At 38.5% G+C, this 22,768-nt stretch overlaps 2 protein-coding genes across 2 annotated transcripts in view; one reads left to right on the top strand and one right to left on the bottom strand.

Annotated features, from left to right (window-relative positions):
- The window catches only part of LOC133651105 (E3 ubiquitin-protein ligase CBL-like), a 35,158-nt gene extending 13,469 nt beyond the window's left edge, over positions 1-21,689 (bottom strand). Inside the window, exons 1-4 of the mRNA XM_062049049.1 lie at positions 21,121-21,689; positions 10,657-10,904; positions 2,374-2,520; positions 2,148-2,304 (exon numbers count right to left, since the gene is read on the bottom strand). Of these exons, the coding sequence (XP_061905033.1) occupies positions 2,148-2,304; positions 2,374-2,520; positions 10,657-10,904; positions 21,121-21,264 (696 nt within the window). The 5' untranslated portion in view covers positions 21,265-21,689. The remainder of the gene's footprint in view (positions 1-2,147; positions 2,305-2,373; positions 2,521-10,656; positions 10,905-21,120) is intronic.
- Positions 1-22,768, top strand: part of lrwd1 (leucine-rich repeats and WD repeat domain containing 1) — a 68,260-nt gene that overhangs the window by 17,588 nt on the left and 27,904 nt on the right. The window lies entirely within an intron of this gene.

Below are 22,768 nucleotides of genomic sequence, written 5' to 3'. Positions count from 1 at the left end.
ACAAATGATTTTGTGAAAATAAAATATATTTCCAACCACTATAGTACTACCCTAGGTATCAACACTAGCAATATCTGGATAGATCTGGGGCCGTACTTATCAAGCTTCTTAGAGTGCCATTTTACACTTAAATCCTGAGAATTTGCGAAATTTAGTCCTACTCTCAAACTTAAGAATAAAAGCTTTTTATCAACGTTCTTAAGTCTAAGAATCACTCCTACTCTCCACGATATTTAAGAGACCTTCAGAGGTGTCTTAAGTGGTTAGGAGTTGCCAGCAGGGGATGGCACTGAGGCGAGAGAGACGTGCGCGAACGTTCAGGGAACGGAACAATGTTGTTGTTTTTTTTGATGACGAGCAGCTGATCAAACGGTATCGTTTAGACAGAGCGGATATTATTTTTGTCACAGATTTAATACTTTTCGATTCCTTGTTGATTTCTGCATGTGTCTGCAGTGGGCTAGTATATATAGAGCCACCCACACCAGTTTCAAATTAGTTGCCTAATTAATGAATTGGAAAGAAAATGTTATGACAGTAGCGTATGTGTGTGGCCGTGAGGTGAGTGACGTCAGTGAGTGTGTGGGCGACAGAAGAGAGGGAGCGGTAGCGTGAGTGCCGGCGGGGACTAGTTTGTTTTGTATTATTTTGTAGTTTATTGTCAAAATATACACTCCCATTGTCCACTTAAATATTTCCAAGATATTTCTTTATTCTTAGACAACGGATTCCCTTCCGTGATTGGTCATTTCTATGGACACAGAAATGACGTCACCTAAAATTCCGTTTACGGCACATAGTAATGTCGTAATTCAGCTCTGAGTGTGACACTTAAGATTCAGTCCTACACTTCGCTGAAAGTGTGAGTAAGACGCTTGATAACTAACTTTTAAGTGCAGCTTTCAGCGAAGAAGTTATTTACTCTTAAGTCAACTCTTAGCAAACTTCTTAGGAGTAATTCTAAGAAGCTTGATAAGTACGGCCCCTGCCCTCCTCCTACGCGTATGACAGGCTGCTTCACAACAACAGACATTATATTATCTCTTACTTTAGGTCTTTAGTGCTCCTCAATTACACTCTCCTCCCACCCACGAAAAACGAAAATATTTTCTCTCTGCCGCAACTATAAATAGTATAATTTGTCTATAAAATTGTTATAAGTACACCTGCATAACATAGTATCCTTAACATCAAAGGAAAACAGAAATATATATCAACTTATTGATTTTTTCAGATTTAAAAGTTATTTTATCTTTTTAATCCTTATTTAAACTATACATTTTTTGGAACCCTTAGAACCATTTGATACTGAAAAAAAATGTAACTCAATACATTTCAAAATGGTCAAACATTAACTCAGGAGCACAATATATAAAACACTTTAACCTACAAAACTAAAATGAATAAACCAATTTCAGCTGGTTTTTTGTTTTTTTTTAATCAAAATGAGTTCAGGATTAATGGCTACTAAGAGCATGTTTTGTAATGTTAGAAGCATCATACTGCATGATACTGATAAAGCACACGCACGCCCTCTGGTATCGCACTGTGCACCAGCCTGAATGTTGATTTGATGTATATATAAATTATAGTGTCTTCAAAGTGTGCAGTTTTTTACTGAAATAGGGATTTTTCTCGAGGTTAGAATCGATTGTTTACGTTTACGTTGATTCTTAAGGGGAACTCTGCTTCACTATACAAACTTTTCGGTTGGCGTACCATGTTGAAGAACTAATTAAGTTCGTAGATTGAGGGTCCCTTGTATACAGTTGGCTGCTAACCCATTATGTCAGTCGGGGGACCAAAAATAAATCAAGTATCAGGCAGAAGGGATCGGCTTTTGTGATCGGCATTAATCTACATTGGCTGATCACATACTTTTTCGCGGAAATTGGCTAATACTGATTGGTGACCTATCGATACGCATCTCTGGTTAGCTCTGATCTTAACGCCTCAGTAAGTTCTACCAAAGTTGGAAGCATACAAATGTGAAAAACAAAAGGTTAGTAGGAAACTGGGCTCAAACCTACTGGATTTAGTCATGAATTAGGGTGTGTGAGGCAAAATGTATGTTCCTAGAGTACATATTGACATGTTGAGTCCAGAGTGCATCATCTTCATGGTCTACAAGGGTGTGATGGTCTGACCTGGAAGAGCCTGGTGAAGATGTCAAATTCAAAAACGGAGATGTAGTCGTTGCAGGTGAGGTCGATGGTGGACTTGAGGGCCATGGCCTCCAGGCCCGAGCTGATGGGATGGAACTCGTGCAAGGCCTGGCGGAACGTCCGCCACGGAACGATGGTCCTTTGTGCAGCGGGAAGACAGGTCAGGCATGCAGTAACACGACAACACCAGGTGGCGGCTGACACTCACTTGTCGCCGAAGGACCTCCTCCAGAACTCTGCGGCGTCGGCTTTGGTGATCCTAAAATTGTCTCCCTGGAAGAGGCCGTTGGGGAAGATGGCTTTGAGCTCGGCCAGCATGTGGCTGAAGATGAGCGACAACTTGGTGAGGTTTCGCCTGAGCGAGACAAGACAAAACATGGATTGATAAAGAATGATGTTACATTCTAGAACACATGAGATGGACATTCTCTAGCAAGTTTCTCCGAGGACATGACTGGACTTCTCCTAAAGAGGAAGGACCGACTTTCGCTTTGAAACACTGAGGACAAAAACAGGAAGTAGAAGTGGCATGATTTTGTCCTTTTTCTTTCTTTCCTGCGGACTCACTAGAATTATATTTTTGGAACGATGTAAGCAAGTATCACATGTGCAGTGTGACCTGGAATAACCTTGTCAATAAAGTTGACAGGCTATGGATACCTATTACTCGTATGTGTGCGCTACCAATGTGGGTATGCTGTATATGCGGCATATAGGGATGCCACGCTGGAGGGGGCCCCAAAGCGATAGGCAGGAAATTATTTCAAGTTGGCATTATCTGTACTTAACAGCTGTTTGTGCATGTGAAAATGAGATAATCAAGAACAGAACCACATCAGTGATTAGGCGCCTCCTGCCTCCTTGTCTCGCCCCTCTGTCCTGTGCAGCCGCGTATTGATGTGTGTTGGTCTTTTTTTAACTACTGTATTTTTCAGAGTATAAGTCGCACCGGCCGAAAATGCATAATAAAGAAGGAAAAAAACATAAGTCGCACTGGAGTACAAGTCTCATTTTTGGGGGAAATTTATTTGATAAAACCCAACACCAAGAATAGACATTTGAAAGGCAATTTAAAATAAATAAAGAATAGTGAACAACAGGCTGAATAAGTGTACGTTATATGACTCATAAATAACCAACTGAGAACATGCTTGGTATGTTTATGTAACATATTATGGTAAGAGTCATTCAAATAACATATAGAACATGCTATACGTTTACCAAACAATCTGTCACTCCTAATCGCTAAATCCCATGAAATCTTATACGTCTAGTCTCTTACGTGAATGAGCTAAATAATATTATTTGATATTTTACGGTAATGTGTTAATAATTTCACACATAAGTCGCTCCTGAGTATAAGTCGCACCCCCGGCCAAACTATGAAAAAAACTGCGACTTATAGTCCGAAAAATACGGTACATCAGCAGATACGTATTCACATATGATACCGGTATTTAGGATTAAAAAATAAATAATTTGTCAAGTAGATGGTAATAACCACTGCTCAAGCACCAGCCCCTTTTGCCCAGCATTCAAAATTCATTTAGGAATACAAATTACTTCCATTGTCAATAATTCTCTCCAAATATATTTTGATCTCTGACAGGGCCTTTATCAATCAGTTTGCTGAGTATGTCATAGTCAGTTCTATATCATACATGTACGGTAGTACATAATATACATACATATATCGAGAGAACAATCTCGTGCTCAATAACAATATTGTTTCACAAAAAAAAGAAAATTAAGAAAAGATTAAAATAAAAGAAGACAATTAAACATATCTCAAAAGGGTAATGGGAAAAAGTATAAACTTTTTTAATCCCACCTCTTTTCTTTAGTTGAACTTCAATGAATAACATCCCGTTTCCTCTGAACCGATTTTATTTTATTTGCTCAGATTAATGTGTTTACAATAACTCAATATATCAAAGTACATTCATATTCACATTCAAAACAATCCTAGACTTTACTATACTGAACAAAAATGCTAGATTTCTACAATTCCTAAAGTGCTCAATGTTTGAACAGTGTTTGAGCTCGTCACTCGGGCTGTTACATATTTTCACCCCACAGACTGAGACACAAAAACTTTTTCTTGGGGTAAGTGCTAAAGCGTGTTTGTATTTTGCCGGTCCTCTGAGGTTGACTTGTACCCAACATCTCTGTCTATGAATAAACTTTGAATATTTGCAGGCAATTGATAATTTTTTGCTTTAAACATGATAAACCCTTTTAATGTTCTACCAAATCATAACATTTTTAAAGTTTTGACCTTAAAAATAAGCTATTTGTGTGCTCCCTAACCACACATTATTGATAATTATAACTACCCGTTTTTGTAAGATTGTTAAAGGATGTATGTTGGTTTTATAAATATTTCACCAAAAATTGTAGTTCCTGTGAGAATTCTTCCCCTGTCTGCGCAGCTGCTTTAAACGCAGCGTTCATGGGGCTCTGATTTGCCTTTCAATTCCAATGCCTTCATGCCCAACGTTCCAAAGTTGCCATGCAGAAAGTGCAGTGTGCGTCGTGTAAGTGTTTTCACGTCACAACAACAATCGGAAAGTCGGCCATGGTGGGGTAAAGAACAACAATATATTGTATGTGAAAGAGACTGTTAGCAATGAAGCTAAAATGTTAACTTTTTCCAGTGTTTTCATCTCTTACAGTTAAAGCGTTAAAGTACCAATGATTGTCACACACACACTAGTCAGACTTGATCAAACAGAGAAAAAACATCTACATTGCTACTGTCTGCACAAAATTGTAATGAACAGCGAGCACAGAGAAAATAATTGTCTAAAGAGAATAAAGGCGATTATGGATAGCAAGCCTCAGACAGAATTTGGATGGGATGAATGTGGAAAACATTAATATTTAATTAGCTCATTTTGTATCCGGCATGTATTTCACGTTGACTACATTTTCACCTGCTTTTAATTGTTTGCAAAAATATGGCTAATAAGGACTAGTCATTACTTTTGCATGAGAAGATGACGTTCTTTGCTTTTCAGGCCCTCACCCAGTCACAAACCTTTATAGCTTTTAATGTCAGTTGCTGTACAAACTTGGACAAAAGCCTAACCTGAAATGATTGGAATAAATAATATAATGGAATGACAGCATTTTATTAGTTATATTGCTGTGAGTGTATTACTGTTAGTCATTACACTACAAATAAATTAGCGTGTGCTTTTACTGTGTGATTGGGCTGCACGATTTTGGCCAAAAATTAAATCCAGAAATGTTTCTTCTCTCTAAAAACTCGAATTTGCATTACAATTTAGATTTTTTGGGGGTACAAACTACAAAACCAGTGAAGTTGGCACGTTGTGTAAATCGTAAAAAAACAGAAACAATGATTTGCAAATACTTTTCAACTATTATTCAATTGAATGGACTGCAAAGACAAGATATTTAACATTCGAACTGGTAAACTTGATTTTTTGCAAAGATTAGCTCACTTGGAATTTGATGCCAGCAACATGTTTTAAAAAAGCTGGCACAAGTGGCAAAAAGACAGAGAAAGTTGAGGAATGCTCATCAAACACTTACAGTATTTGGAACATCCCACAGGTGAACAGGCTAATTGGGAACAGGTGGGTGCCATGATTGGGTATAAAAACAGCTTCCATGAAATGCTCAGTCATTCATAAACAAGGATGGGGCGAGGGTCACCACTTTGTGAACAAATGCGTGAGCAAATTGTCGAGCAGTTTAACAACAACATTTCTCAATGAGCTATTGCAAGGAATTTAGAGATTTCACCATCTACGGTCCGTAATATCATCAAAAGGTTCAGAGAATCTGGAGAAATCACTGCAACCAACATTGAATGCCCGTGATATTTGATCCCTCAGGCGGTACCGCATCAAAAACCGACATAAGTGTGTAAAGGATATCACCACATGGGCTCAGGAACACTTCAGAAAACCACTGTCAGTAACTACAGTTGGTCGCTACATCTGTAAGTGCAAGTTAAAACTCTACTATGCAAAGCGAAAGCTATTTATCAACAACACCCAGAAACGCAGCCGGCTTCGCTGGGCCCGAGCTCATCTAAGATGGACTGATGCAAAGTGGAAAAGTGTTCTGTGATCTGACGAGTCCACATTTCAAATTGTTTTTGAAAATTATAAATAAATCAAGTCTGATTGATTGATATATTTATCTAGAAGTCTTAGGGGTATAGCTGAATTAGACAAAAGTACTAGAGGAGATACGAGCAAGGAGAGAATAAGAGTATGCAGCAGAGTTTCTGCGTGATTGAAACAAGCAACAAACATAACATTCTGCGCCCTTTGCAGACGCTTACATGCACGCCCTGTGGTCTTCTGGAGGATCTCCGCTCACGTGACGAATACTTTGCCTGTTGTGACTGCTTGACTTTGATTAGTGAATAAATGCACAATGCAAAGACCTACTTTTATTTGAGTTTTAATGCATACCTCTAAACCGCTAAATATGTTAAAGTTGCAAAATTGGCCACACAGAACCTTGCTGCTGCATCTTCTTAGGCAAAACCGGTGTTATGAAGCACATTTACAATACATCCGCCATATTTCCATTATAACTTGTTTATAAATGAAAACAAACACTGAAGCCCCCAATCCACATTTACTAATTAGTGTGTGTGTGTGTGTGTGTGTGTGTGTGTGTGTGTGTGTGTGTGTGTGTGTGTGTGTGTGCGTGCGTGTGCGTGCGTGTGCGTGCGTGCGTGCGTGCGTGCCACACTATCGGAACAAGGAGCAGCATAGCTTGGAGGCGCAAGACATGAGAGGAACATCAATTTAACAATTTCTTTTTTCTTTTTACATTGTCATAATTCAATAGTGATTACGATTTAAAATTGATGAATTGTGCATCCTACTGTGTATAATGGTAAGATTTCACTAGTAAACATCTCATATGGATCTTCTTCAGCAATTGGCGCCACTTTAGCCACATCCGCTCCTTTTTGAGGTTGGGGGGTGTTGTGCAGGTGTTTGTGGCATTTCAGCATTATTTGACACAAATTCTAGACTTTTTACTATTAGTTCAATTCACTTCCATCCCAATGTTGTCAAACGCTGCCCTACACAATGGCTCCTCATCCAGGTCCTGACCAGTTTGCGACATCGATGAAAACACTTTATATGTTTCCGTCCACCGGCTTCAATCATTAATGAACTTGTTTGTTCTACAGCCACAAATAGTTAAACTTGCACATACCATCTTACACAAATAACTGGCCTTTGCTGTGGGCTTTCTTAATATCCGCTGTAATATGCCGCTCACTTGTGAACGCGCTGCACAGGTACTTAAAGGGGATCTAAGATGACAAAGCGTCAAATCCTAAGGTTCATGCATTTTGGCATGAGCTTGCATGCAGTTTAGAATGCCTATGCACTTGTGGTTTTGCAGTCTGGCTACGTTGTGACGTCACAGCGAGAGGGAAGCACTTATTTGGATATTAGGTCAAGCTCTCAGCCAGAGAGAACACTTTCACATTCAAACATCTTCCAGACTGACTCAAACGGGTAGCAAAAGTGAACAAAATGTGCGCAGGATTCACACTTAAATATCAAATATATATTACCGCATTTTTCGGAGTATAAGTCGCACCGGTCGAAAATGCATAATAAAGAAGGGAAAAAACATATAAGTCGCACTGGAGTATAAGTCGCATTTTTGGGGGAAATTTATTTGATAAAACCCAACACCAAAAATAGACATTTGAAAGGCAATTTAAAATAAATAAAGAATAGTGAACAACAGGCTGAATAAGTGTACGTTATATGAGGCATAAATAACCAACTGAGAACGTGCCTGGTATGTTAACGTAACATATTATGGTAAGAGTCCTTCAAATAACTATAACATATAGAACATGCTATACGTTTACCAAACAATCTGTCACTCCTAATCGCTAAATCCCATGAAATCTTATACGTCTAGTCTCTAACGTGAATGAGCTAAATAATATTATTTGATATTTTACGGTAATGTGTTAATAATTTCACACATAAGTCGCTCCTGAGTATGTCGCACCCCCGGCCAAACTATGAAAAAAACTGCGACTTATAGTCCGAGAAAGTGTTTCAAATGTAAAATGAATTCATAGGTCCACTTTAATTCAGAGGTCTTCAAAGGGAGATTCTGGACCCATTAGGGGTCTGCGGAGGTACTGCAAGGAAGTCATAACATTTTTGGTTGGTTAAACTTTTTTTTTTTAATATTTCAAACAGAGCACCGAATCATTTGTCCATCCCTCCACTAAGGAAGACTCATCCCTATTGCTGTTGTGCCAATCATGAGGCAGGTTCCCTTCTGATTGGACAAGAGTTCATTCTCAGCTAGCAGTTAGCTTATGTTTAAGTGTTTGGATCGGAAAAGTGTATAGTATAGTATACCCTCCACCTCAAAAACCGCAGGTTAACAAAGTAGGGTTTTCCCAATCCGATATTGATATCTGTACGATATCAGCAAAAAAACAAGAATCGGCTTGCATATAATATCTCCGATACAGGCTCCGATACTGCCGCATGTTTACTTGTGTAAAGCTGGACATGCAGTTACTATCTAAATGTCCTCCAATAAGGAAACACATTTAATCTTTCCTTATGTTTTAGTGACGTGATTTACAAAAGGTAGGCTGTAGACTACTAAGAACTAGCAGCTATACAACAGTTAAGCACACAATAGCGCCTAAGCTAGACATACGAACTGTATTTTTCGGTCATAAAGGCACACTTAAAATCATTTCATTTTCTCAAAAATCCACATTGCGCCTTATAACCCTGTGCGCCTAATTTACTGATTAATTCTGGTTGTTTACCAACCTCGAAGCAATTTTATTTGGTACAAGGTGTAATTGGTGTGACCAGTAGATGGCAGTCACACATAAGAGATAAGTGTGGATCGCAACTTGACGCCTGTTCAATAAATGACACTAGCAAAGCAAGCTCAAAACTTTGATGTTTTATTGAGAAGATAAAACATTACACGTGGCGCTCAAAAATCTGTCAAAATGTTTTAGTACGACTTTGGTAAATAACGAAGCCGCATCGCTTAATGGATTGTCAGCGCATTGCGGCTACCGTAGTTAGACGTTCTTCAACATACGGGTATTATTATGGTTTGTGTATAAGGACCCTAAAATGCCACCTATTAGGTGACATTGTCTGGCGTTTTGTTTCGCAATATTATGCAAAACCAACTTTTCTTACCTATTGGTACATACTGTTGTATATTTGGGATCTGCGTAGATCCCGAAAGTTTGCGCGCGTCTGCCACTGTAGTCTGCGCCGTAGTCAATAAGATCTTTTTTTTCCTATCCTCTTGCTGTACAGCATCCATCCATCCATCTAACTTATACTGTATCTCTGTCAGTAGTCTCGCTATGGAAGCACTAAAAACTGGTACAACAAAAATGACAGGGAGAAGACGATGTCGAAGTGGAGCCACGTAAATAAGACTGGCCAAAAAAGGAGACAGTCAGAGAGTGGCTTGAAGATGGTCTGTATAATGTGATCTATGCAACATTTTAACCAAAGAACCACCATTACATTAGTTATGTAGACCACAATGAAGTGTTGAAAATGTAGCTTACCACAATGTGTGAATGTACAGTGAATGAACGATCAGTTCTCACTTTTCTGTTAATCGGTCTTAAATCTGTCATAAGGTTAGTATTTTTTTATTTCCTACCATTGTTCTGAGCAATTTCACTTGATCAAATAACTATAATTCCTGCTGATATCGTATTAGATTCATATCAGTATTAGCCAATACTCAAAGCTAGAATATCCATATCTTATCAGAAGTGAAAGAGACCCCTAATAACAAGGCACCTTTAGGACCAGTTTAATTTATAACACAATTTCACACAAGATATACATGTAGGGTGTCCCCGCTACATCTCGCCAACCGCTTATTTTATTTTTACATATTCATCATATGTTTTATGCTGTTTTTTTAGATGCCGTTAATTTTAGTTATTCTCCAGTGTGAACGCCTCACAGATGGTGTTTTTTCCTCAAATCCTCAGTGCCATGCCATATTTTGTTTTTGCTTTGTTATTGTCAACAGTGCTGTGTGCATGTTTTCTTCTCTTCCTCTATTTTTTTTTTGTACAGCACTTTGTGTTTGCCACTAGACTGAGTATGAAAAGTGCTATATAAGTAAAGATTGATTTGATTTGGGGGTCCTTGGCCTGGAAAACGTTGAAGACCCCTGCTTGAATTAGTTCCGTTTCATAGTTCTGAATAGCGCCCTAAAAACAAATAATTTAAAAGTGAGACAGAGGTTTATAGATTTATTTTAAATAAGCATTAAAACCTGTTATGGCTGTGTTTAAGACATTTTAAGGCCTTAAAATGATTGAATTTAGACTTTTTAAGACCCTATGGGTACCTTGCAAGAACGAACCGTTTTCTTGTCAGACAACTGTTTCTTAGTAACCCATAAAATAACACTGTGATACAGCATCTTTCCATGGCTTTACCTTGGCTGGGAGTTCTCCTCGAACATCCTCTCCTTGGCCTCCTTGAAGAGGCTCATGGTCTGCTTGGTCTTGTTGGTCAGGTTCTCCATAACCACGCGAAAGTACTCGTTCTCGCCGAGGATCTCCATGCGGCTCTCGTAGCGCGACAGGACGGTGCGCAGGTGCTGGTAGGTGTCCGGCAGCAGGTCCAGGATGTAGGGCGGGCTGTTCTTGAGTGCCACCTTGGGGTTCTGGCACAAACGCACCACCTTGGATAAAAGAGAGAGGATAAAGGCTACTAATGGATGTCTTTGTCTACTTTAAAGAGACTTCCAAAGTTTTTTCTGTCGTTCTTCATGAGAGGTCCTGATAGGACCTTTTTAAATAGGTGGAAAATAATCCACCTAGTCAAAAAAACATAGCACATTCTCTGACTGCAAAGCTGCAGTTGCAAAACCAACTTTTTTACCCATTGGGGCCTGTTTTTGTGTATTTGGGATCCCTAAAAGTCCCGAAAATGTGAAATCAAACCATGGAGGTATGGCATTGATGTTTATAAAACTAATTTGTCTTCTTTCATACTTCCTCTTGACGAGCCTTTTGAAATTTGAGTAGCTAGTGACGTAGTTGTCCCTGGTTATGTCAGCAGATATATCCATATAGTGTAAAGCTTTACCAAGTCCGCCATTGTAGCCCAAAATTGTAGTCAATAAGATTATTTTTCTCTATTCTTGTTGTGGGGCAGGCTGGCTCATACATGCACATGCATCTTCCGTTGTTGCCATTTCTACCAAGTAGCGTATAGTTCTAAGTTGGGCTGGACAATTAATCAGATGTGTATTTCAATTTTGGCTTCTCAAGATTATAAAACTATAGTATAAAAAAAAAAGGTTAATGTATCGGGCAACGCGCATGCAAATTCCTAAGCTTGCAATGATGAAACAGGTAAGGAACTTATAGGTGTAATCACGTCTACTAAAACAGTGGTTCTCAAACTTTTCCCACCAAGTACCACCTGAGAAAGCACTTGGCACTCCAAGTACCACCATAATGACCACCATTAATATACAGTAGCGTAGTAGGCCTAAATATTCATTAAAAACAAGGCAGAGGTTTTATTAAACAAGTATATTTAATATTTTTGGCCACCGTAACATTATACACAGAACAGTAATACTGTGTTTGAATATAGAAAAATAAAATCAGGGGATAAGATATTTTGGATAGTATTTGATGTATTAACATTTGTTCATTTTATTTATATAGCTACGGAATGGGTCCTGTTATGTTATGTTATGTTCCACTTGTAGTTTATTCAATGTTTAACAAATGTTGTGGTTTACCTGTTAAATGCATCTCGTTTTGTGCAGCCTTCTCTACTAATGTTTTTCTTTGTTTACATGTGTTCTGTGTGTTGTTCATTGGCTGGGAAAGGGCGCATAATGTGGGGAACATTTGGTTGTCACGCGTGTTGAGTGATTAGAAATGATGGAGTAAGACGGTTATGTTTGTGTGTTGAGTGTTTAATTTTCCGTCGACTACTACCTACAGTAGTCGGATTGCAACAACTTCCGTTAAAGGCTGATAAACCTTTGATAATGGCTCGAGTCACGTCATTACAATATTTCATTAAGTGATTCTTTGGCGCACCACAAAATGGAGCCCCGCAGTTTGAGAATCGCTGTGCTCGACGTTTGGAATCTCACCAATAATCCCTAAACTCAACCAAAAAATTAAGGCCGTATGATTTCCACATTAATGTAACGACGGACGGAATCACAGAATTGACAATGTAGAAGAAATGCAAAATATTCCGAAATAGTCAATCGCTTCAGCCTGAACTAAACAAAGTCAAGGGGGCCACTTGAAACACCATCTAAACTACAAAGTTAAAGCTAACAAGAACAATCTTTATTCCCACAACAAATCTTATCTGCTTGTGTTGTTGTGAACGACATCAGCGATGTAAGAGCAGAAGACAGCAGTCGCAACTTTTTTTTTTATAAACAGCTATAAGTCGTCAGCATGAAACTCAGAACAGCACACTTCACAATAAAAGCACTATGCGCAACATCCCGTCCGACTGCGCTAACAAAATAAAGATTTCAAAAAGGTACCTCGCACCAGCATGATGTACTTAAAACAATTAATACATTTACCAAATTATTATGCTTTGACCTAAAATACTGGTCAAAATTGTCCAAAGATGTATTGCACCAATAAATGTGAGGATTTTTGCATTTAATCAACAAGCTTTTGTAGGTTTAGATCAGGGGGTGTGGTTGTAAGTTTGTAAAGCCCTTTGAGACATTTGTGATTAAGACCTATATAAATACATTTTGATTGATTTTATACAATTCTATTAATGACACGAAAAGCACATACTCCATGATAGTAAAATAAGTGGAATAATAAAAAAATTGAAAAAATACATATTTTCGTTTTTTTCACATTTGTTTCAGTGGTATGATACTCACATTTTCAAGTAATGAATATTCGTGGTATTAATCGGGATTTCAATATCAATCAAAATAATTGTGATTATTAATTTTGCCATAGGCAGCACGGTGGAAGAGGGGTTAGTGCATCTGCCTCACAATACGAAGGTCCTGAGTAGTCCTGAGTTCAATCCCAGGCTCTGGATCTTTCTGTGTGGAGTTTGCATGTTCTCCCCGTGACTGCGTGGGTTCACTCCGGGACCGGGTACCTCCCAACTCCAAAGACATGTACCTGGGGATAAGTTGATTGGCAACACTAAATTGGCCATAATGTGTGAATGTGAGTGTGAATGTAGTCTGTCTATCTGTGTTGGCCCTGCGATGAGGTGGCGACTTGTCCAGGGTGTACCCCGCCTACCGCCCGAATGCAGCTGAGATAGGCTCCAGCGCCCCCAAAAGGGACAAGCGGTAGAAAATGGATGGATGGATGGGAATTTTGCCATAATCGTCCTGGCATAGTTATTTCTAAGTTATATCTGTTAGTAGCCTTGATATGGAAGCGCTAAAAACTACAACACGTCTGACGGGGTTTACATGCAGTCAAAGTGGAGGCACGTAAATAGGACCGCCCACAAAATGGCTCATTCTGAAGAGATGGTCAGAAAGCATCTTGAAGATGGTCTGTAAAACATAATCTATGCAAAATTCTGACCAAAGAACCACCATTACATGTTATGTAGACCACAAGTATGTATTTTAAATGTAAAAAAAAACCCCATCATAACAGCGCCCCTTTAAGCGCCACAATGAGCTTTTGAGTCTGACGTGGACTCACATGATTTTGGCAGTACACGGTACTTGTTTTGTTGCACTGATGTGGGCGAAGTAACCACAACGTTTCCTTCTGAAAATTGCCCGGCTTAATTTTTTTTAATGTGTTGTACTTTTTGTCCAGTCAGCCTAATCCGTATGAAATAGCTGCGGATTTGCTCCAACATCCAGTAAAAATAGAAGCCTTGCGGTCCGAACCAGCTTGGTGTCCACTGTTGCAGCTGGTGGAAGTTGACACAATGACGAGTCTGGAAACCTGCCTCGTCTCCGCGGCAGTACCGAACATGCACTCGGTGGTATTTAGGGTTTAGAGATTTATAGCTTGTTGTTGTTAGAACTGCGGTTCTGTGTTATTCCTGTGCATGACATGTCTGTTGTCAGTGAATACACATTGATGTAAAGGATTTCCTCCTCATGTATTTTTATTTATAACAGGGGAAAAATATAAATGAAGTTATCAGCGACAAATTGACGTTGACTTGACCATCCTCATGATTGAGTCGACTTTAAAGAATCTGGGGCCGTACTTATCAAGCTTCTTAGAGTGCCATTTTACACTTAAGTCCTGAGAATTTGCAAAATTTAGTCCTACTCTCAAACTTAAGAATAAAAGCTTTTTATCAACGTTCTTAAGTATAAGAATCACTCCTACTCTCCATGATATTTAAGAGACCTTCAGAGGTGTCTTAAGTGGTTAGGAGTTGCCAGCAGGGGATGGCACTGAGGCGAGAGAGACGTGCATGAACGTTCAGGGAACGGAACAATGTTGTTGTTTTTTTATGACGAGCAGTTGATCAAACGGTATCGTTTAGACAGAGCGGATATTATTTTTGTCACAGATTTAATACTTTTCGATTCCTTGTTGATTTCTGCATGTGTCTGCAGTGGGCTGGTATATATAGAGCAGGGGTCACCAACGCGGTGCCCGCGGGCACCAGGTAGCCCGTAAGGACCAGATGAGTAGCCCGCCGGCCTGTTCTAAAAATAGTTCAAATAGCAGCACTTACCAGTGAGCTGCCTCTATTTTTTAAATTTTATTTATTTACTACCAAGCTGGTCTCGCTTTGCCCGACATTTTTAATTCTAAGAGAGACAAAACTCAAATAGAATTTGAAAATCCAAGAAAATATTTTAAAGACTTGGTCTTCACTTGTTTAAATAAATTCATTAATTTTTTTACTTTGCTTCTTATAACTTTCAGAAAGACAATTTTAGAGAAAAAATACAACCTTAAAAATGTTTTTAGGATTTTTAAACACATATACCTTTTAAATTCCTTCCTCTTCTTTCCTGACAATTTAAATCAATGTTCAAGTTAATATTTTTATTTTATTTTAAAGAATAATAAATACATTTTAATTTAATTCTTCATTTTAGCTTCTGTTTTTTGCGAAGAATATTTGTGAAATATTTCTTCAAACTTATTATGATTAAAATTCAAAAAAATTGTTCTGGAAAATGTAGAAAATCTGTAGAATCAAATTTAAATCTTATTTCAAAGTCTTTTGAATTTCTTTTAAAATTTTTGTTCTGGAAAATCTAGAAGAAATAATGATTTGTCTTTGTTAGAAATATAGCTTGGTCCAATTTGTTATATATTCTAACAAAGTGTAGATTGGATTTTAACCTATTTAAAACATGTCATCAAAATTCTAAAATTAATCTTAATCAGGAAAAATTACTAATGATGTTCCATAAATTATTTTTTTAAGTTTTTCTCTTCTTTATTTCGGTTGAATTTTGAATTTTAAAGAGTCGAAATTGAAGATAAACTATGTTTCAAAATGTAATTGTCATTTTTTTCGTGTTTTCTCCTCTTTTAAACCGTTCAATTAAGTGTAAATGTCATTAATTATTAATAATAACATAAAGTTAAAGGTAAATTGAGCAAATTGGCTATTTCTGGCAATTTATTTAAGTGTGTATCAAACTGGTAGCCCTTCGCATTAATCAGTACCCAAGAAGTAGCTCTTGGTTTCAAAAAGGTTGGTGACCCCTGATATAGAGCCACCCACACCAGTTTCAAATTAGTTGCCTAATTAATGAATTGGAAAGAAAATGTTATGACAGTAGCGTATGTGTGTGGCCGTGAGGTGAGTGACGTCAGTGAGTGTGTGGGCGACAGAAGAGAGGGAGCGGTAGCGTGAGTGCCGGCGGGGACTAGTTTGTTTTGTATTATTTTGTAGTTTATTGTCAAAATATACACTCCCATTGTCCACTTAAATATTTCCAAGATATTTCTTTATTCTTAGACAACGGATTCCCTTCCGTGATTGGTCATTTCTATGGACACAGAAATGACGTCACCTAAAATTCCGTTTACGGCACATAGTAATGTCGTAATTCAGCTCTGAGTGTGACACTTAAGATTCAGTCCTACACTTCGCTGAAAGTGTGAGTAAGACGCTTGATAACTAACTTTTAAGTGCAGCTTTCAGCGAAGAATTTATTTACTCTTAAGTCAACTCTTAGCAGACTTCTTAGGAGTAATTCTAAGAAGCTTGATAAGTACGGCCCCTGAAGTCCCGCAACCCCTACCCCAAAGTACATTTATGCACATAATAAAGAGAAGTCAAAGCAAAAGACAGCGAATTCATGCAATGGATGATAGGCAGCAACTTCAGGAACGGGGAGAGTGAGAGATTTAACACTTATTTTTGATTACTCAGCTTTGTTGGCTGCTGCTATGCATCGCCTGGTTGGCTCACATTTGGTGAGAGTTTTGCTCACTTAGGGCCCTCGTCTCCAATTTGCGTGAAAGTGTTTTTTACGCTCTTGAAATTATGCGCACTCCTCCTATTCTTATTCTACCATCCAGAATGAATAATAATCCATAGATACAACTTTGTTTATTTGTTATTATAACCACCCTGATGTTATTTTCTTGAAGTTATTCGACAGCTGCTCGTTCGTGTTGTGTGTGTGAGCTGACAGTATCTACCAAATATTCATTAATAGACACTACATTATACAGTATATGTACAGCACAGGCCAAAAGTTTGGACACACAACCTTCTCATTCAATGTGTTTTCTTTATTTTCATGACTATTTACATTGTAGATTGTCACTGAAAGCATCAAAACTATGAATGAACACATGTGGAGTTATGTAAATAGTCATGAAAATAAAGAAAATACATTGAGAAGGTGTGTCCAAACGTTTGCCCTGTACTGTATGTTCTATTAAATAGTCACATAGTTTAATGATCACGGTCAAACCGAAATCGTATGCATTTAACGGCCCAGAATGGCTAAACGCAGCAGATCACATGCAGTCGCTTTGCAGTTCACGTCGTGGTCGCACACTTCTGCTGTTCTATTAACACAAACAGAGACACAGAAGGTAAACGATGTGCATTTTGATTTTTGGTTGGTAATTCAGAGTGGCATGATGGTCCTTTTATCCTCATCTCAATGACTGTTTCCAGGTGTCTCATTTGAAGTGATCAGAATAGATTTTCTGGAATGGGATGTTTATATATTTTCATATCGTTTAGTTGAAGAATTAGTCATAATCCTCCCAAAGGGTAAAAAAGAATGTGCCACAAACAACCCTCTTTTTAACAATCCAAATCTCCTACTCTATTAAAAAAAATTTTTAAATTATGATGATGAAAATATGAAAATATATGCTTTGAAGTAAATTATTGTTTCCATGTTTCCATATATATATACAGTACAGGCCTAAAGTTTGGACACACCTTCTCATTCAATGCGTTTTCTTTATTTTCATGACATTGTAGATTGTCACTGAAGGCATCAAAACTATGAATGAACACGTGGAGTTATGTACTTAACACAAAAAGCTGAAATAACTGAAAACATGTTTTATATTCTAGTTTCTTCAAAATAGCCACCTTTGCTCTGATTACTGCTTTGCACACTCTTGGCATTCTCTCCATGAGCTTCAAGCACACCTGTGAAGTGAAAACCATTTCAGGTGACTACCTCTTGAAGCTCATCGAGAGAATGCCAAGAGAGTGTGAAAAAGTAATCAGAGCAAAGGGTGGCTATTTTGAAGAAAGTAGAATATAAAACAAGATTTCAGTTATTCCACTGTTTTTTGTTCAGTACATAACTCCACATGTGTTCATTCATAGTTTTGATGCCTTCAGTGACAATCTACAATGAAAATAGTCATTAAAATAAAGAAAACTCATTGAATGAGGTGTGTCCAAACTTTTGGCCTGTACTATATGTATAAAAGAAATAATATATGTAAGAAATAGCAAGTGTTGAAGGACAGGAAATGATGTGTAGGCTGTGCCGTATTTGCATTTTACTTACATTGCATACATTTTTTACATGAGTGAGCTGAAAAATATTGCTGATGTAGATCCACACTAATGTTCCTGTCTCCTCTACTTAACAGCCATAAAAAGATTACAAACATCCTAAACATATTACACTAATATAGATATATATGCAACTTTGAATTCACGTTAAAAAAAAAAAAAAAAAAAAAAGGTGTGGCAGGTTTTATTTTGGAAAGTAGTAGTAGGGACTTCCTTGTTCGTTTATGGATTTCAGTCATCTTTCTTTGTTTTTATTTTATCGAACTGCGCATGCAAGTGACGTCAAGGCCACATTAGGGCCAAATTGGGGCCTGTGCGCATCTACACTGGAGTCTAATAAAGATCAAATTTTACTTGTAATCTAAACGGTCAGCTGGGAAAAAAATCAGATTTGGTCCACTTCGGCCTTCAGTGTAATTTGATGCGAAAATATCAGATTTGAAGCACTTTGGCGTGTTTCGACTGGCAAAAAAATATCCGATCTGTAACACATCAGATTTGGTGTCCAGTGTAAACAGTGTAAAAAAAGGCCTGGGTTGGAATTGGAAAATTCGGAATTGCACTGTTCAAATTGACATTAAAAAATCTGATACAGGTCACATAAAAAATTCCAAAACTGACCTACTATTGCATGTTCTCTCCATCCAACGTCTAAAACAGGCTTCTCTTTTATCCAACAATTAAAGTAGGTGAGCCTCTTTTGTGGAAACCTTGACTAATGAAATGCAATTAGCTTTGTTTACAAGCTATCAAAGTGCTGACTGGGTAGCAGAAAGTTGTACAATCTTTGTTTTTAGTTGGAAGCAACATGCCAGTGGAAGACAATTAAGACGATAATGCGATTGAGAGGATTATCAGGACACAAGTTTAAGTACAGTAGATAAGGTTGTATTTTTGCTTTATCCTTCACTTTAACCGTGAGTAAATAATGCACTACCGACCTCATAAGTACGAAGGAGAAAGAGATGATATGGCATTATATGCTCACAGATGCCACCTGGTGGTTTTTTTGAGCACACTACAGCTAGCCCTGGCTAGTCCCATTCCTTAATGCTTCGGTCGCATGCAGGGTTCTCACAGGAATGAGGCACAAATACAACCTTACACTAATCATTAAGGTAAGGTGTTAAAGCAAAGGCACATTTTTTTCCTTAAAAAAAATACGGAGGCACACCACCAGCAGAAAACGTTAAAAAATTTAACTCCACCAGGTTGTCGTGCTTTATTTTGAGTTTGTTGTTGTTTTCTTGTGTGTATGTTTTAGTTCCTGTCTTGCGCTGTTATTTTGGTGGCCCTTCCTGCTTTGTTGGCGCTTTCCTGTAGCAGCTTCACGCCTTCCTTCCAGTGCTATTTCCTGACCTGCTTTCTATTGGCAAACAAGACTATTTCGTAGGGGTGTAACGGTACGTGTATTTGTATTGAACCGTTTCGGTACGGGGGTTCCAGTTCGGTTCGGAGGTGTACCGAACGAGTTTCCACAAAGACATATTAAGTAGCGTAACGTACGTTGTGTAAACAATGCACACCGAGGCACAACACACGGCATGCTAGCAGCTAACGGGCTATGATAGACTGACCATATGTCCTCTTTTCACCGCACATGTCCTCTTTTGCGGAGCTGTCAGGGCGGAGTTTCTTAAATGCCTCAAATGTCCGGCATTTTGAGTTAGGGTTGCGTGTATTTTCAATGTACGTTCAGGGTTAAGAAGGGGTTAAAAACAAAACAAATTGTGCGCGCCGCAGCATTCATGAAGGAGGGGCAGAGACAGAGAGAACGAGAGAGTTATGATAAACGTGCATGTGTCGCCAGGCTCTGCTTTTTATTCATAGATTTATCAAATTTAATTTTATATTATCTATAGCAGGGTTGTCAAAAGTGTGCTCCGGAGGCCATTTGCGGCCCACAGCTAATGTTTTAAAGGCCCACGGCACATTCTAAAAATACTATTAAAATAAACAAAAACATAACAAAAGTGAAATAAAAAAGCTTAAATGTTAAATGTAATTTAGAAAAAGTTGCAATGTTGACTAATAAAACAAAGCTGGTTTTTTTTCACTTTCAAACTGTCATTGCTCAAAACATAATATTGAATCAAAATCAATGTTATTATGAATTATTGACCTATCACATCAAATATTCCACTAAGAAAAATATTTTTAGTGGAAGATTTTGTAAATTTGGTAAATAAATAACCCCAAAATTTATATTTTGTTGTTTTCTTACTGTACCGAAAATGAACCGAACCGTGACCTCTAAACCGAGGTACGTACCGAACCAAAATGTTTGTGTACCGTTACACCCCTACTATTTCGGTTGTGCGGACGCTTTCCTTCTTTGTGGGGACATCGTTTAATGTCACGTCATGTACGGATCCACTTTGTGAATGCTGTAAGTCTTTGCTGTCGTCCAGCATTCTGGTTTTGTTTACTTTGTAGCCAGTTCAGTTTTACTTTCGTTTTGCATAGCCATGCCTATGCTTCAGTGCCTTTTCCTAGCGGGACTTGCCTTTTGTTCATTTTTGGTTTAATCGTAACATACCTTTTCACCTGCACGCTGTCTCCCGCTGTGCTCTGCATATTGGGATCACCACAAAGCATCTTCAACGCGTTCCGACTTCTACAAAGCAATGAACTACCTGCTGTCACCTACTGATATGGAGTTTTACATGGTTACCCTGCCGAGCTCTACACAGCACAGACACTAGACAACGGCATATTATTTGCAGATTATAATTATTGATTTGCAAATAATATTTTTTGGACCAATTAGGTGAAGTTGCATAATTTCCCACGGCACACCAGACAATATCTCACGGCACACACACTAGTGTGCCGCGGCACGGTGGTTGAAAAACCCTGCCCTAATGTATACTGTAAAGTGTGTAAGAGAATAGTTAGTGAGGGCCCGATGTCATCACTACCTTGTCCATGAGTTTCCAGCATTTCTCCACCATTTTCTTGTCGACCACAGCGGGCTGCGGGGGCTGCGGAGGCTGCTGGTGGGGCTGAAAGGCGTCCTTCATCAAGCCGATGAGACCCGCGCCCCTCCTCGGATTTCCGGCCATTAACTCTACTCGGTGACCGGGGGACGGTTAGTCCGGTTGACAGCCCCGGGATGAATGTTCAAACCTGACACCGCCTTCGGGCCCTGGTTAGCCCTACAAGCTGCTGGGGATCTAGCATGCACACACAAAAACTAGCATGCACACCAAAAAAAAAAAAAAGCAGAAGGAAGAGGAAGGCGCAGTGTTAGCTAGCTGTTAGCTAGCGAGCTAACAAGCTACATTGAGGGATGTTAAAAAAACAAAACCCTTTTTCGAGTCTTTGCGTCCTTTTCCTCAGCATTCGAGCTCGTCGCTCTGACGTGCCGTCTGCCAGTTTAACGACCACTTCTCCTTTCGAGTTAAAGCCAACCGAGCTAATAATAAAAGTGTCGCTCTCGACTAACAAACAGGTTGTGAGTGGTAGCAATTTTCCTCCTGACGTCAAGTCAGCGAGCAGCAGACGCGGAGAGACGGGGTGGGGTAAACTAGGATATCCGGTCAACGCCTTCAAAATAAAGCAAAATAAATGAACATATGGTTATGTTATGGTTGAAGTTTATCCAGAACATGTTTACAGATGTTTAGATATTTACCATGAATTGATTAACGTGGACCCCGACTTAAACAAGTTGAAAAACTTATTCGGGTGTTACCATTTAGTTGTACGGAATATGTACTGTACTGTGCAATCTACTAATAAAAGTTTCAATTGGAGATATCCGATAATGACTTTTTTGCCGATATCCGATATTGTCCAACTCTTAATTACCGATTCCGATATCAACCGATACCGATATATACAGTCGTGGAATTAACACATTATTATGCCTAATTTTGTTGTGATGCATTAAACAATGTAACAAGGTTTTCCAAAATAAATCAACTCAAGTTATGGAAAAAAAATGCCAACATGGCACTGCCATATTTATTATTGAAGTCACAAAGTGCATTATTTTTTTTAACATGCCTCAAAACAGCAGCTTGGAATTTGGGACATGCTCTCCCTGAGAGAGCATGAGGAGGTTGAGGTGGGCGGGGTTGAGGTGGGGGGGGGGGGCGCAGGGGGTTTTGGGTATTTTTTCTGTTGTGTTTATGTTGTGTTACGGCGCGGATGTTCTCCCGAAATGTGTTTGTCATTCTTGTTTGGTGTGGGTTCACAGTGTGGCGCATATTTGTAACAGTGTTAAAGTTGTTTATACGGTCACCCTCAGTGTGACCTGTATGGCTGTTGATGAAAAGGGGTTGGATTAAATAAGCTCTGCTTCTTCCTACTCCTTTTCGGACATGCTGTAAGGAAAAAACGGAAATTGTGTGATGCATTACATTGTATCGTATGCATGTTCCAAATAAACTGAAACTGAACTGAATATGACATAATATACATACATCCATCCATCCATCTTTTTGGAGGCAATCAACCTATCATATTACTATTATTTCAGTTAAGAACAAGAGGTCATCTGACATAATCAAAGTGCAGTATTTAAAGAAAAAAATATATAGATGACTTATTTTATTATTATTA

The sequence above is a fragment of the Entelurus aequoreus genome, linkage group LG05 (genome assembly GCF_033978785.1).
Source record: "Entelurus aequoreus isolate RoL-2023_Sb linkage group LG05, RoL_Eaeq_v1.1, whole genome shotgun sequence".
In the NCBI taxonomy this organism is placed as follows: domain Eukaryota; kingdom Metazoa; phylum Chordata; class Actinopteri; order Syngnathiformes; family Syngnathidae; genus Entelurus; species Entelurus aequoreus.
Note: the sequence above shows the minus strand (reverse complement) of the source record. Positions and strands in the feature narration are given on the sequence as shown.